The 15,318-nt window shown below is 47.2% G+C and overlaps 1 protein-coding gene across 1 annotated transcript; it reads left to right on the forward strand.

Moving 5' to 3' along the window:
• The first annotated feature begins 4,486 nt into the window (after nucleotides 1-4,486).
• LOC128728999 (pyrokinin-1 receptor) lies at nucleotides 4,487-15,318 on the forward strand. Its single transcript, XM_053822648.1, has 4 exons — nucleotides 4,487-5,459; nucleotides 7,275-7,495; nucleotides 13,008-13,128; nucleotides 14,386-15,318. The coding sequence occupies exons 1-4, from the start codon at nucleotides 4,487-4,489 to the stop codon at nucleotides 15,252-15,254; spliced, it is 2,184 nt and encodes a 727-aa protein (XP_053678623.1). The 3' UTR covers nucleotides 15,255-15,318.

Consider the following 15,318-nt stretch of genomic DNA (forward strand, 5'->3'; position numbering starts at 1 on the left):
AATAAAATCTAAATAAATCAAATTACTCATCAGTCACGAGGGTTCAATGAGACAAAATACACCGAACGTTGATTAGCCCTGAATAGGCTAAAAAATTAGCCGTTGGCGTATCGAGTCGTACGCAACCTGACATATTACACCATCCAGCCTTCCGATAATTACGCATCTGCTCCATCGTGTGATACGTGCAAAAGGGCTTTTCCGTGTTAAGGACGTGCCAAAAGGAGCGAAAAAAAAACGCCCATTGAACTGTAAAATGAAACCTGATCCCTGTCGTTCGGAAATGGAAACCGCTCGGTCGGATGGCATCGTTCCAGCAGCAGTCTGGTGAAAGCTGTGCAGAATACGAATTGCGATTTCTTAGGGGGCGCGCAATTTTTTCTCCTCTTCTTTTTTTTTAACAAAACCTCCAAAAGCACGCGTTCCAAAGAACCGGCTCTTAGCTTGGGTTCTTTAATAATTCCAAACAGGCTTCGAAGTTTGGCCACCGGAATGAAGCACGCATTTCAAAGCGGCAAAACCACCAAGTCACCGCGGTCAGCGATGGAGCGCGAGATGTTTGAGATGGTTTCATGTATTTTTTACTGACATAAGCCCGTAAGGCTTTCCGGGTGAGGCTTTTCACCAGTGCCGCCGATAAATTTTCAAATACGCTGTTAATTAATTCAGCGCCTCTCCGTAATGATGGCCCACTGGCGGGAGTTTCACGGCGTGTTGAGACTTTTCCCTTTTTTTTAGAGGTACATCGGTACTGGTACTTTTCCCGCAGGAAATGCTGGCCCTTGGAAATTGGTCCGTGTGTTGGCCAAAACTTGCGGCTTTCAGGGGGTTTGAGTGTGGATAAATCAATTCAGAAGCTGACATTAGATATGGTTCGATTTGGAGGTCAATTGGCTTCTGTTGGGTAAACTTTTAGTAACTTTGGTACGAGCTGCCAACTTTAGGGACTGTGAATGTTGCCAGTGTATGGGTGACATGGAGAGTAACGATGAAGTTGCAAAGTTCGTTCACGGTGGTTTATCTAGAGTTGGCGTTGATGTATCAACTTAATTTCTTAACTTAACCATCTTCCGAGAAACCCCGTATGGCACACACACATTAATATGTATATATATATATATATATATATATATATATATATATATATATATATATATATATATATATATATATATATATATATATATATATATATATATATATATATATATATATATATATATATATATTTATATATATATATATATATATATATATATATATATATATATATATATATATATATATATATATATATATATTATATATATATATATATATATATATATATATATATATATATATATATATCCTTGTTTGAGGTCGTTCTTCGAGTACCAGGTGTCAGGTTCGGTTGGCTTTATCGGCCAGCCGGTTTTTATTTGTTATTGTCGGCTGATAGCCTGATTGGTGGGTGTTGTTTTATGTTGCAAAAGAAGCACACTTACTCAGACACATTTACCCGCAGGAGTGTCCTCCCGAAGCGAAACAAGCAAACGAAAAATGTGTGTTTGATTTAGCCTTTTGTTGCGGCGTCCGGAGTTGTGTGGTATTGAACTTTGGGGAATATCAAAAAAACCGTCACAAAAAACACGTCTTTTTCGGTGCCTTTTGTAGTGCTTGTTGCTTGTTCCCCTTCGCTGGGCTTACCAATCCAAACAAGGTCAAGGGGAGGATCTTCTGTAAACAATCCTTGTTGAAGATGGCGACACATTTCCAACGGCTGACAGTGACGATTTCCGCTTGCCGGCACGCTGCCCATGTGCGATGGGATGAGGAATGTCCTTTGGGTGTGACACGAACCAAGCGTACGTGTGGGCACGAATGTCCTTCCGGCTGGCTGATGCTGCTGGTAGACTTAATCCGAGCTAATTGGCCCACGCCGTGAAGTTGTTGAAGGCGCTCGTTATAACATTTCCGCACAATTTCGAGCAATTTCGTGCTTCAACCCACGCTTTCGAGGATTGCTTGCGCTATGATAGCTGTTGATTTAAATACTGTGGAATGTGTTGATTTTTATGCCTTTTTTTTGTGCCTTCGCTCAATGAAGCCTAGGATATACGTGGCAGGATTTACAACGAAATGATGAGCATGCCACTTCACACATACGCATTTCCAGGATGTGTATTATTTGGTGAAGTAATGATACTTCTCGTGCTATTTTTAAGCAAATACGGTTTTTACTGTTTTGCTTGATTACACTCTGGAGTTTGGATTTGTTTGTTTAAAAAACTCATTTTCAAACAAAGAGGCTGATTTTCTGTCAGTTTTTAGCACGGTATTACGCTGCCCATAAGAGTCCTCTTTCATTTCGTCCTGTTAAAAGCTTTAACATAATATAAGCTTTGTTTTTTCTCTTCCCTTGTTATCATTGTGCTTCACTTAGCTTTCCAGGCTTCGTGCATCATCTCCGTTTGTCGAAAAATTTCATGTATTTTATTTGTGGCAATGTTAAATCAAGCGGGACCACTTACCCTAACATATGGGGCGCAACTTTGGAACTGCAATTTGCAAATAATTAATGCAACGTGGTTCGCATAACACACTCGTTCACGCTTTACCGCGGTGGACACGTTTTATCTCCCCCACCAGCTTTATTTTTACGACTTTCGAAACTCGTTACTCAAACCACCGTTGGTGTTTCTTTTTGTCGATCATCAAAATACTGATCAGGAGAAAATAGGACGCGTCAAAACGTACGTTTTAAGGAACTAACGAGCATCAGAACCAAACTCCACCGTACGTGGTGAAAGATTACACCTTCGGTTGCGTGTCTAATTGAGGTTGGCATCATTGGGCGCGTTTTGCGTTTAGGAAAATGAAATCAAAACCACCCAAAATGAAATGCTGCCAAAACGGCGCATAAAATAAAGCAGAACGATCGATTGGCTGGGTCGGATGGCGTGAACAGGAGCTACCGAAAGGTGTTTGCCGCCGATTGGCCTTTTTCTTTATTGCGGATGATTGGATTTTATTTACTGTTTTCTCGCACCCGTGAAGGACTATTTCCATTTTCGCTCCCTGCCAAGCCGCTTACGAAAGACGCGCGTGAGGCATTCTTGCTGTTACATAAACTTTCTTTTTGTTTCCTTTCTTCACGGCAGTCGTAAAAGACCTCACCGTTGCACCAATCACGTTTGTCTATCCGGTACGGGATCCTCTTATGATGCCAACCATCGCGAATGCGGGTGTCGTAAAATGGAACGAACCTACGGATGGGTCCGGCTGATTATGGACGCGGTCCATGATAGGGATCTTTACGCGTGGTTCGAGCTCGGTGCAAGATCCCGGCACACGTCGGGCCGGGTTCAGGAAGTTCGCGTGCACGAATACTACGCCCAGAATGATCCGCTTACCTCGGTAAGGATGGTGGTCTAAGCTGGGTGATATTGCTTGACGTCTCGATGTGGTCTTTATCAGTCGCAATCTCGACCCCTATCGGTGTTCGAATGATGCGTTGATGACGTGCGAAAGAGGCTGCTCCACGTGGTCAAGCACGTGGACTGAGGAGTCTCAGTGACGTAAACCAATTTCACGCTGATTGCACACCACGTCATCGTCCACTGAGTTCGTCTCTTCTGCTGGCAAGTACGGTTTGTGACTTGATTTAGAAAGTCCATCTCCCCAAAAAACCAAAACCCCTAGAGGTTGATAATTAGCTTGCTGTACGAAGCCGTGGTTTACTATCAATTACCCACCTCTATGAATCCCGTCACGGTATTGGTAAAAAAAGGCATCTCGATGGTGAAGTAATGGACTGAATAAATCCCAGCCCCAACATCCGGCGTACGGGCGATCGAAGGTGACGCCGCAGACATGCAAAAGGACGTCGCCTGGACCGGGCGCTTTTATCGCTATCCGTCATCACCATTACAGGCGCGCTTGTCACCGTTTCGGAAACACTCGTAGGAACGCTGGAACCACGCTAAAAGCTGGCTTTGTGGCGGGGGATGCTAGTTTTATGTCGCCACATTTTGGAATCACTCGCCTTAAAAACCCCTGCGGTGATGCGCTTAAAAGCACGCTGACAGCAGTGTTCTGACGTGGTGATGGCTCACTCTCTCTCTCTCGCTGTTGGTCCCGGATTGCTTCTTGATTGCCGCTTGGGCAAACCCAGCTGATGCTCGTTCGGGACTAAAACGCGAAGGAACTCTCGGAGGTGTTAGTTTAATGGATGAAATCTGGTAGTTTGGTGTGCTGGCGAACGAGCTAGATTGATACGTTGAGTGTCCATCGCGATTTTCTCCTCCAACTTTTCACTCCATTGTGCGGTTATCTGACACGGGGAATGATGGTCCGTCATTGATGGCAGTTGATGATGTCTTCACTCATGCGATTGATTGTTTTGTTTCTCCCAAAGGTGTCTCGTCGGGTGAGTGTGTGTGTGTCTGCTCCCGCACCGGGAACACCAAGAGCAGCTTAAGCACCTGAGCTGTCTAACGACACCATGTGGACCGAAGTGGACGCTGGAGCTAGTGGAGTGCGGGCTGAACGAGATGCCCAACTACTGCTATCGACATTAGCGTCCCTGATCGTCGCACCTGCGAATCCGGCCCGACGTGCCAACCCAGTAGACCCCGCTGGACCATCCGATGTCATTGTGGGGTCGTTTCTGAACACCTCCAGTGAGCTGATGCGGTCTTTCGTACCCCCAAACGACAGCCTCGAGGCAACTGATGGGTCTGAAGGACTCGATGTGGAGCTGTATGGGCCCAAGCGAGACCCGCTGTACGTGGTGATACCGATCACGATCGTCTACCTGCTTATCTTTCTCACCGGTGTGGTCGGCAACATCAGCACCTGCATCGTGATCGCTCGCAACCGATCGATGCACACCGCCACCAACTACTACCTGTTCAGCCTGGCCGTGTCCGACTTCTTGCTGCTGGTGTCAGGCGTGCCACAGGAGATCTACTTCATCTGGAGCAAGTACCCATACGTGTTCGGTGAGACGTTCTGCGTTCTGCGTGGTATCGCAGCAGAGACATCCGCTAACGCGACAGTACTTACGATCACGGCGTTCACCGTCGAGCGGTACGTCGCCATCTGTCATCCGTTCCTGTCACACACGATGTCAAAACTCAGCCGGGCTATTCGGTTCATCTTCGTCATCTGGCTGATAGCGATTGTATCAGCAGTCCCGCAGGCGCTTCAGTTTGGTGTCACCAATCAGAATGGGGTCGACCAGTGCGTGGTGAAGCGCATCATCATCCAGCACTCGTTCGAGCTGTCGACGTTTCTGTTCTTCTTCGCACCGATGACACTCATCACTGTGCTGTATGCGCTGATTGGGCTCAAGTTGCGCTCGTCCACGCTGATGCAGCGTGATGGAACGTTGCAGAGGAGGAACAACGTGGCACCTTGTTCACGAAACTCGTCCGCCAACAGCCAGGGAACGCGACGTGTGCTTAAGATGCTCGGTAAGAACATTCAATAGGGTCTCCAAAATTCAACCTAAGGCGGGACATTTCCGACGACTCCCATAGAGCCACTAATAGGCATTCCAAAGGATTCCACCATGTCAGTAAATTGGGGAGCTTAACATGCATATCCTTTCGGCTCTCTATGCCTGAGAGCCAAACTTTGATGTCTTCATATTGCACACTCATTGCCATTACCCGGGAATGGACAGTGCTCTCTATTTTGTGATGCTCGCAAACGAAACATGTAATCGGATTGCTGTTGACAGGAAAATTTCATTTCCATTACAAACGGATTTCAGGATGAGCTATTTGAAAGCTGTTTTTCGAGGTACAAATTCCTCGCAGCACACCGGAACCGGCGAATGAAGTCCGTTGAAAGATTGTCATTTCCATTTGTTTCTTTCAATTTCCCATGCCATCATCCACCTTTGGATGCTTGTGTGAGTTGTGGAAAAGGTTTTACGAGCGGTACAATTTGATAATATTCTACCTTTTAAACGTACTTTAATTACGCAAAGCGAGGCAACCTTTTTCGCTTTCGGCGGAGTGCAGAATCGGTCCGTTACAAGGGCAGTTATTTCGTGCTGACCTCACCAGACGTGTAGATTTACGACTTCGGCTAACACCGATAATTACGACCCGTTCATGGAACTCGGGGACCATCGTTATCTGGAATATTTCGCAATGCGAGGGTGGTTTTGGACCTGAATAGTTGGAGGTGAACCGTTTGAAGGGCTCTATTGTTAGCGTGTGTCGTGAGCCACCGCATTTGGCAATGGCTGATGTGCCTTGGCGTGACGTTCCGCAGTTATCGATCAGCTTGAGGGTAAATGTCAGGATATTTTATACGAGATGAGCCAGAACATTGACCAGAGCAGGTGTTTAGGCTAGTCAGGTGCAAATAAACCAAGAAACCCATTTTTGCTGCTATTGTGAAAGTTATCATGCTTTTTTACACAGCTCTAAAACTTTAAAAAGCTTCCCTAAAAGGGTGCTCCCCATGGTCCGTGCTGCTGGTCATGCTCATAGTTGTATTTGAGTTGATTGCTTCCTTTTTTTAGTTTTCCATGATTATGTTTCTTAGGTCTAGCAAAAAATGAGAATAAATTACCTTCCATTTAAGCGCGACCTTTTCGTCGGTCGTATGGACAGACCGATAGAGTTCACCCAATACCTAACCTCACCGCACGATGCTTCAAGGACACCGGTATGCGAATGGATTAAGAGTTCATATTTTTTCACACCACTGCGAACAGTGATTTTTTCTACCATTTTCGTTGTTGCCACTCTGTGCATATCAAGTGGCTGGTGACCCATTGGCTTCCACTGCACATAAATCAAATACCTCACCTTCTCGAACATCGTCGTTGGTCTCTTTTTTTTTTGCGCAAACAGCGTGTCTTCGTAATAACACCGAACGCCGAGGAAAAAGTAGCAAAGTGAAAGTCGAACGACCCGCAGGAGCCGTTCTGATGATGTCCGGCGTTAGCCTCTTCGTACAACGGTATACATTATTCATACTCATCTGGCACGCTACCATGCTCAATCGGTTGTCATATTCGGGTTGGTTGGTTACTGGAGACGAGCCAGAAAAAGATGGACGGTGTTAACGACTCCGATCCTGTCGGCCTATATCGCCCCCAAGCGACCTTTAGCGGCCGTTTATCGGCCTTTGGTGCTTTTTCAACAGCCTCTCCAGACCATATCAGGTTCATTATATTTCCTTCTCTCTCTCTCTCTCTCTCTCTCTCTCTCTCTCTCTCTCTTTCTCTCTCTCTCCCACACACACACTCACTCTTTCACACACTCTAGTGGCCGTCGTAGTGGCGTTCTTTCTCTGTTGGGCTCCGTTCCACGCTCAGCGGCTCGTCTACATTTACGGCGTGGATCAGGACCACCAGCCAACAGATCCACTCATCCTGAAGCTGTTCGTCATTACGACCTACATCTCCGGCATCCTGTACTACCTGTCAACGTGCATCAACCCGCTGCTGTACAACATCATGAGCAACAAGTTCCGCCAGGCGTTCAAGGTACGTACCTTACCGGCTGCCACCAATGGCAGCTCGCTTGCGTGTCAGTGTGCTTGCGTCGGGTGTGTTTGTTTGTGTGCGTGGCGCGCTTTTGGCTTCCGGTGGTTGGGGATTTCGTGTCCTGTTACTTCATGCGGCTCACCTCGTTGAGTACCTTTCAACTACTCACCTGGTAATATTTTCATGGTACGGGGTTAGACTTTGCTGTTAAAATTTTCCGCTTGTACGTGTGTTCTTTCCCGGTGCAGGTGACACTCCGATACGTGCAGTAGCACACCATTAATTCCCGGAGAGTAATGATTGCTTTGACATCTCTGCCGGTAACCGGGGCTAAATCGGTTTGCATAGGTGTTCCGTACTTGTCCGCATGTGATGCTTCGTAAGACTGACACTAATTGACCGTTGGGGTGTTGTAATGTGGCGATGAATACCCCAAAAGATGCTCGAATATACTGCCAGGCGATGTCATTAATCAAATACGTCCAAAAATTTGCTTAAGGGCAGTAACGTGTTTGACACGAGAATATCGCACAATCGTCTTACAGGATGTACGTTCAAAAGGTACGAGAATTCACTGTACCATTCTGTCCCGTGCGCTAGGAATTTAATTCGTTTACATTCAGCACCCAATTCCATGCGAATATTCCTAAAAACCCCACAACAATGGCTCGTAGGGTGAGTGGCATAACATTTTCATCCCGAGAAGTGCACGGAATTGGATTTCGAGCTTCACTGAGCTGCATCAAACACGAACGATGCGTCTCTCTCTCTTATGCTGCTTGAGGGCTAAATTTGAGCACCATGCAGCTAGGATATCGTTGAGCTTTCTAACGGAAAGAGCTCAAATTGACCCCCCGGTGACGATGAAGGAACTATTTGATGCAACAAAACCCGCACGTCGGTGTCGTTTGATGACGTTTTTCCAATCATGTACGCAGCAACACCGGCCCTAAAAAGGATATTGGTGCGGAAAGAACAAAAGCAAAGTGGTGCCATTTTGTGCGTTTTTCCTTTGTCGAGACGTTTCTCACTAACACACGTGTGCACTGGAGGTACACGAATACTGGGAGCAGCAAGCGAAACAGGCAGTATCATCACCATTCCATTTCCTTAATCGAAACGCCGGCATTATGCTTCAACTTTGGTCGTTTGTGAAATTTTGGCATTTTCGCTGTTCGTGCCTTCGCGAAACTGAGAGAGGAAGAGGACAAAAAACTCCAATCCATCATACCACCGGGGCTCTTACGCTTGGGTTCCCCGGAAGCAAGCTTGCCAATGAACCGAATCCGGTGTCGTGCCAGAGATAGATATCCCCAAATTATATATTACCAGCTGATGGTGAAGTTTGATACGCCCTCTTCGGTCATGCATTTTAAATGTTTTTCTTTCCGTCTCGAGCTCACTATTCCATCTCTACGTGAGGGTGGTGAGGATGAGCTCTGATCATACATTCCCACCATACCCATATACCCGCTTCATCACTTGCATTTGCAATGGCCTTTGGCGAAAGATTTATGGCGTGGTGTTGGCAAGGCGGCAACGCCGTATGCAGATCAGAGGTCAGCGAAGTTTATTATTGTTGCCCCTTCTTAAACACCTCTCCCTTTTCTCTTCGTCCACTCACAATTGGGACCCTTCCAGCCCCGAGGGAGATTCCGCCAATATATCGCACTGTGACGCGGATAATTTTCGCCTTCAATGCTACCCTCCTCTGGTGTCAGCTGATTTATAAGCAAACCTTCTTTTTTTTTGTTTCTCTCTCTCTCTCGGCTTTTCCTAACCTCCTCGTTCCACCATCCCGCTTCATCCCTCACACAAGAACACAGCGAGAACTGAAACGCGAAGCAACCGGCCGCCGGCAGAACAGGGCGTCTATGAATATATTTAATTATCTACCCAGCTATCCGCACATCCACGAGGAAGCGCCATGGGGCAAATGGGAGGGTAAAGAAGAAGGTAAAGGAAGGGCATTTTCACCACCACAACGGGTCGCATTGACCCGTTTTCTTAGGCCGTGCCACTCGGCAAGCCCGGAAAGAAAAGAAACCCGTCTCTCAGAACCAGAAGGTGTCGCCTTACGAAGCCATCGCAGCCGAACCATAATCGGTATATTGTGCCTGTGGCGCGATTGGGATGCTAGAGAGTGTTCTAGAGGGAAAAGAAAAATCCTAAAAAAATAATGCAACCTAACAATCTCCGGCTGTTTTTCACAAGGTTGGCGAGTATTTCGAACGGTTTCTTTGGGCATACAGTTACTCATTCATGGCCCTCTTTCACGGTGAAGATCGGTGAAAGGAAATTAGAGGTAGTAGGATGGGCACATGAGAGAGTGTTTTATCATGCTGTGGAATAGAGCAGGCTTTTTCTTTTTTTTTCGTTATCGATCTGATGAACTGCGCCACAGTTTTACTTGGCCACACAACACGGAGACGATTAAACAAGACTCTATTTTCCTGAATGGTCGTTTATTTGAGGGCGATGTGTGTTTTAACATTCGCGCGCTAGCGTTTCTTTTCGGGTGGTTTTTCTGCGATTATTTTCTCAAGAATCACACCGTGTTGTTGCAGCCGGAGACTCGCTTTGATGCTGAGCTCAAAAGCAACCCGAATACTTTCAAAGTTCTTACGCATGCAACACGGCGTGACGCAAGGACACTGTGTCGCCATTACTCACGCTTACTTGCTTACAAAATACTACTCGCCACAGCACTTGTGACCTTCACTTCGGTTCAAGGAGAAACCGCGTAGGATGCCGTGGAAAGGGCTCGTGAAAAGCGAAATCGCGACCATAAAATCCGGCGTCCCGTGCCAGGTGCCAAGACCAACAAACCGTTCCGTGCCAAGACGGTGCTGGTGGCAAATGAAAACATCAAAAACCGTCATAGGCCCCCACCTACCACCCCCCCCCCCCCCGTCTCGCCCACAGCATGGCTCGGCCGGCAATTGAGGCGAGTGGGTGGGAAAAAAATTCCCCCAATTGAAAACTCGAAATCGAATTGACGTCCGATGGCACCCTCCCAGGTGCGCTGGAAGGGCTGGTTTTGTTTCTTTTTTGTACGCCGCTTAGAAGTGTGGGAAATCGTACCATGCTCGGTGGGGAATCAATAAAAGTTTTTATTTCCCAACACGCAACATGTACCGGGCACAGCTTTTCCAAGTCGTTTAGCAAACGCGGGTCGCCGTTCCGCGATCGGCTTGCAATCGCTCCATTGCGTAGCTCAATTTGCCAAGGAACACCGGCGTGTATATGTTTGTGTGTGGGAGAGCGGGGATATTTTATATGCCTCCCCTCTTCCCCCCTCACACTGGTACTTGTGGGAGGAAAATAGAATCAATCTGCAGAAGGGCCAGATTGGAGATCACCATCAAGAGGGTACGGTTCGTTTTGGCTGACCGGCTCGAGAAAGTTGACTTTGGCGTTCATCTCCCTGTGACACTACGGGTGGGCAGTAAATTTACGGTCTGTTTGTTTTTGCTTCTAGTTTTGTTTGTTTTCTGCAACGAAATTTTCTGTTTTTTTTCCAGTCCGCCAGCGCGTGCTTTCGTTTCCGTTCGCTCGGCTGCAATGCAATCATCGTTGATGATGTTGTAAAAAAAGGCCGACCAAATGCGCTAATCTCATTGCAAGTCAGGCGCCTTTTCCTGGATGGCCTACTCTCGTAAAACGCATTTTTCCTACCCCGATTCTTTAATGTTGCGCATTTCCCGCGAACGTTTGATTGCTTCCGTTTGCTGGCCAACGACGCAGGCGACGCACCCGTTGGCTTATACAAAATTACACGAATTGCTCTGATAACCAAGCGAGCGAAATTTTGTTTACAATGTAAAATTAACTGGACGGCTGCTCGCGTAGCAGAACTAATGAAATTTTACACCAAATGGTAGGAAAGAGAGTGGGAAAACTTCCGGCTCATTATTGTCCCACTGCTAGCCATTTGTTGGGTGCGGGAAATTTTCGCATCAATAAATTTGTTTATGGTGATAATTTATTTATGACCACCTGGGGGGAAGAAACTCCCGTCGGGCTTGTCGCTGCGAGAGACTTCCGGTGATTATTTCCCTTTGATAATCGCGCATTTGTTGCTTTTTTTTGTGGGTATGCTTTTGAACAGTTGTAGTTGCTGCTTTGGGTATTTATTTATAAAAGTTTTTATTTCTGCGAAAAAAGTAAATTCGGGAAAATATTGCTCAACCCAACGTTGAAGAATGACTTAGTTTTCCAAATTTTATAATTAGATATATATATCATAATTGTGATTTTTTCACGTTGTTCAAAGCGTTTAAAGGATTTCGCTTTGGATGGAGGCGCCTGGTCCCTATAATGCTGTCGATGGAGGCGCCTGGTCCCTATAATGCTGTCGATGGAGGCGCCTGGTCTCTCGTACTTTTTCCTTTCATTTTCTCCTAGCAGAAATGTCTGGAGTATAAAAATTTTATCATTACCAAGCCAAACACTGTCTGTAGGCACTTAAGTTTGGTCACCTTTTACACATGCCTACAGCATCAAGGCGCACCAAATGCTTTACGTAAAACAAAAAAGTACATTTTCAATTATCCAAGCGTTTATGGTTTCCCGGTAATGGTCAAACGGACCGGCGCTGTATTATGCTCATTTCATTCTTCCGTTCGCTAAATGGAGCAGCTAAAAATCAAAAGGAAACCCTCTAGCTTAACCGGCCCGACAACACAATAGCCACCTCATTACAGCTCGCAAAAACTTTCCGGCCATGGGCTTTCAAGCGTGCTTGTTGCTGGCCCAGCTCCATTAAAGCTTCTAGTGTTTTTTAAATAAAATTTTCCCAATGCTTCTAGCTACTTTCGGTAGGCCCGTCAGTTTTCTTCCCGTTCGAAAAATGAGTTCCGGATGCTGCCGGAAGCACTGGGTTCGACACGTCTTTAAGAAGGCGTTGAACAGACGACCAATCGTTAAGCGCATTAAACGGAAGGTGCCATGGCAACGGATTATTTTTATGGGTGGGAAAATGCTCAAATGACGTGCGAAGGCTCAGCCGCTTGGGCAACAAGTGGACATTGCCTGTGGCATTTCATGCTGTCATCGAAAAACATAAAAAGTTGGCCGATTGTTAGCGGTTGATGGAATAACTTTGGGCTTGAGAAAATAGTCACCCGTTACTGTGGAGTTGTTCGGACGTAACGCTTTAGCCGGACTTATCGAGGAAAAGATCAGTGTCAAACACAGCCTCCACTATCGTGAGTAAACTCGACTAAAACAAAACAAAAACAAACCGTCCAAACACTACAGTCCTTCCAACGCCTCATTGACTTTTCGTTAGAATGGGTGTTTGCCTTTTTGACACGAACCACGCAACGTCAACGATCACCTTGGGCGTCAGTGTGCGTGTTTCGATCGTACGTTTCGCCTGTCAGTCACACACCGCTTCACGCTTGGTACCGTCGCATGCACGTCTGCCCACCAGCAAGTCACGCTTGGTCTCACGTCTGGTCTCACCTGGCTCATTTAAGACGATTCATTTACAGTCCATTTTATTTAGGAGACGCTGGCCAACTGCTGTCAAATTGCGCGTCAATCAAATAGTGCGGAGCGATCATACCGAATATTGCCCAGAAGGGAACGACGTTCTGCTGCAAACAAGGAATCTTCCGATATCTCAGGTAAGGTTTGCTATCTCGCTTCGTTAGCAGTGTTCGATTGCTGTTCCAAGAGCATGTTGATGAAATATTACTGATGCAGTCAAATTATGGTGTGGAAAATACCACCGCTTCGCAAAAATCATCAAAAATAGGGAAAGTTTCGGCCTACATCCGCTTCAGCAGCGGTGCTTTAATCCAGAGGCAGAGCTTGACTCAATTTCCGGTAACACAGTATTCCAGATATACCTCTCACCAGAAGGCCACGCTCTGGGTTATCGCAAAGCTAGCATGCGGTATGCTTCATTGGGTCCAATTCAATTTTTCCTATCCAGCTTCAGCAGCAAGGCATGCGATAATCGGTGAATTATTTAGCTACCGGAGGTAGGACACCTGTGCAGCTGCAGAAGTGGAACAACAACGTAGCTCCGGCGAGTCACCAACCGCCCTGGAGGCAATTCGATAAACGTTGTTGCTTTTGTTTTCATCATCGTCCCCGTTGCGTAACTACTCTAGGGCTGCTGAACGCAGTACACCGGAAGGAGAATTTAATCATATTCTTGTTTAGGGAACAGTTCCGCAACTGGCTAGCTTCATCAGCGATAACCTGTGGTTTGTGGAACGCCTCTCAATCAGAGCTGCCGTATCGATTCACGTGCTAGACGCGCTTCATTTATTAAATTAGCACTCCTACCACTCGTCGTGTTTAAAGAAACAAATCTCGAAGAAACTTTCGCTTTTCTCGTTGTCGGCTGCCAAAGCTGCCAAACCGAATGAAGGCTGAACTTGCGCTGGCGAGTTGTTGGACCGAAGTCTAGCTAGCGTTGAAGTTTACTTTGATGTTATTTTTGAAGTGGTAGCGTCAGTTAATTATCGTGATTAAGGATAATCAACCGATTTGCCGAACCGAGCAGGACTCGCTGAAAATGTCGAGTCAGCGGCTTGTCTAGAAACCGGCATAACATTTTAATCTCTTTTTCCACCGTTGAACGTGACACCGTGCGGCATCGGCGAAGGAATCGCCATCAACGGCAGGCTGATTGGCTTGTACGTGGGAAGTTCTTGGTGTTTGTGGTCGGGTTTTAAGAACCAAGGGTGGTGGGACGGGCTTGTTTATTTTGGGGTTTTTTTGTTTGCTCTAACAAAACCACCTACGCGGGTTTAGAAGTCACCAAAAATTCCTGACATGCCAGAATTTTACAGATTCTACGAGACCATGTGAACTCCTGCTTTCTGCTTCTCATTCGTGCTTTCTGTGCTCTATTCCCAATAATGCTGTAGGCAATTCCATCAAGGACGAAAGCCTGTACTCGTCCTCTACTCAGAAACAATCCTTCGACTCCATAACGCTGTCCCGAGGCCACTCGCTCAAGCGCCCGCCGTCGATCGCACCGCCCGGCGTGCAGGAGAGCGCTCTCGCCCTCGGACCGGTCACCTTCACCGGGGTCTACCATGGCCCGCACCACCACCACCACCACCATCTCCACCACCACCATCACCATGGACACCAGCCGGCGGGCGTCGGAGAGCAACCCTCGGCCAACGTCCTGGTCGCCGGAAAGCCCGGCCGATCCGAGCTTGATTTGTACACGCGTGAGCGCGAGCTCCAGCTGAACATCTTCGCCTCCTCACAGGACACTGGCTCGGGAAAGGTTGACTACCTGCCAGACGGATCACTAGCCCGCATCAGCATCCAGATCAACCGAATACCGTGTGCTGGCGAGATGTCAACATCGGATCTAGACGGAATCGGTTCAGGTCGTGCGTTACCCGAGCGCAGTGACACCCTGCGATTACTCTGCAAACAGCCGCGTGGACAGGAAGGGCGCATCGAGATCTTCGTGCGGAATAGACACCGTCAGCGAGAGCGCTCTCGATTGAGGTTATGGAGGTTCTTTCAACACGTGCGGCCATTGCGAAGGAACGGTTCAACTCGCCGAGATTCGGACGCGGTAGTGCATTTCTACGAGGGCACCAATGGTGGGACTCCTGCGAGCCCTACGGTAACCCTTCGACCAGGGCGTGATGGTGCAGGTGTATCACCACGAGGACACTACTTCGGATACCCGCTGGAATGCGGTTCCGCACTCGAGGACGACCTGGAGGCATACATGCGTGAGATCAAGCTGCGAGAAACCGTCATCCGCTAGGTGGGTCGAATTTCGACCCCAGCTCGACCGTCAGCTCGACCGTTGATTCGACAATCGGCACGTA

Source organism: Anopheles nili, chromosome X (genome assembly GCF_943737925.1).
Source record: "Anopheles nili chromosome X, idAnoNiliSN_F5_01, whole genome shotgun sequence".
NCBI classification, from domain to species: Eukaryota; Metazoa; Arthropoda; class Insecta; order Diptera; family Culicidae; genus Anopheles; species Anopheles nili.

Excerpts from the sequence above, each read along its gene's own strand:
- LOC128728999 (XM_053822648.1), top strand. The coding sequence starts at position 4,487 with ATGTGGACCGAAGTGGACGCTGGAGCTAGTGGAGTGCGGGCTGAACGA. Across the intron at positions 5,460-7,274 it reads ACGTGTGCTTAAGATGCTCG|TGGCCGTCGTAGTGGCGTTC; the intron begins GTAAGAACATTC and ends CACACACTCTAG. Across the intron at positions 7,496-13,007 it reads AGTTCCGCCAGGCGTTCAAG|GAGACGCTGGCCAACTGCTG; the intron begins GTACGTACCTTA and ends CATTTTATTTAG.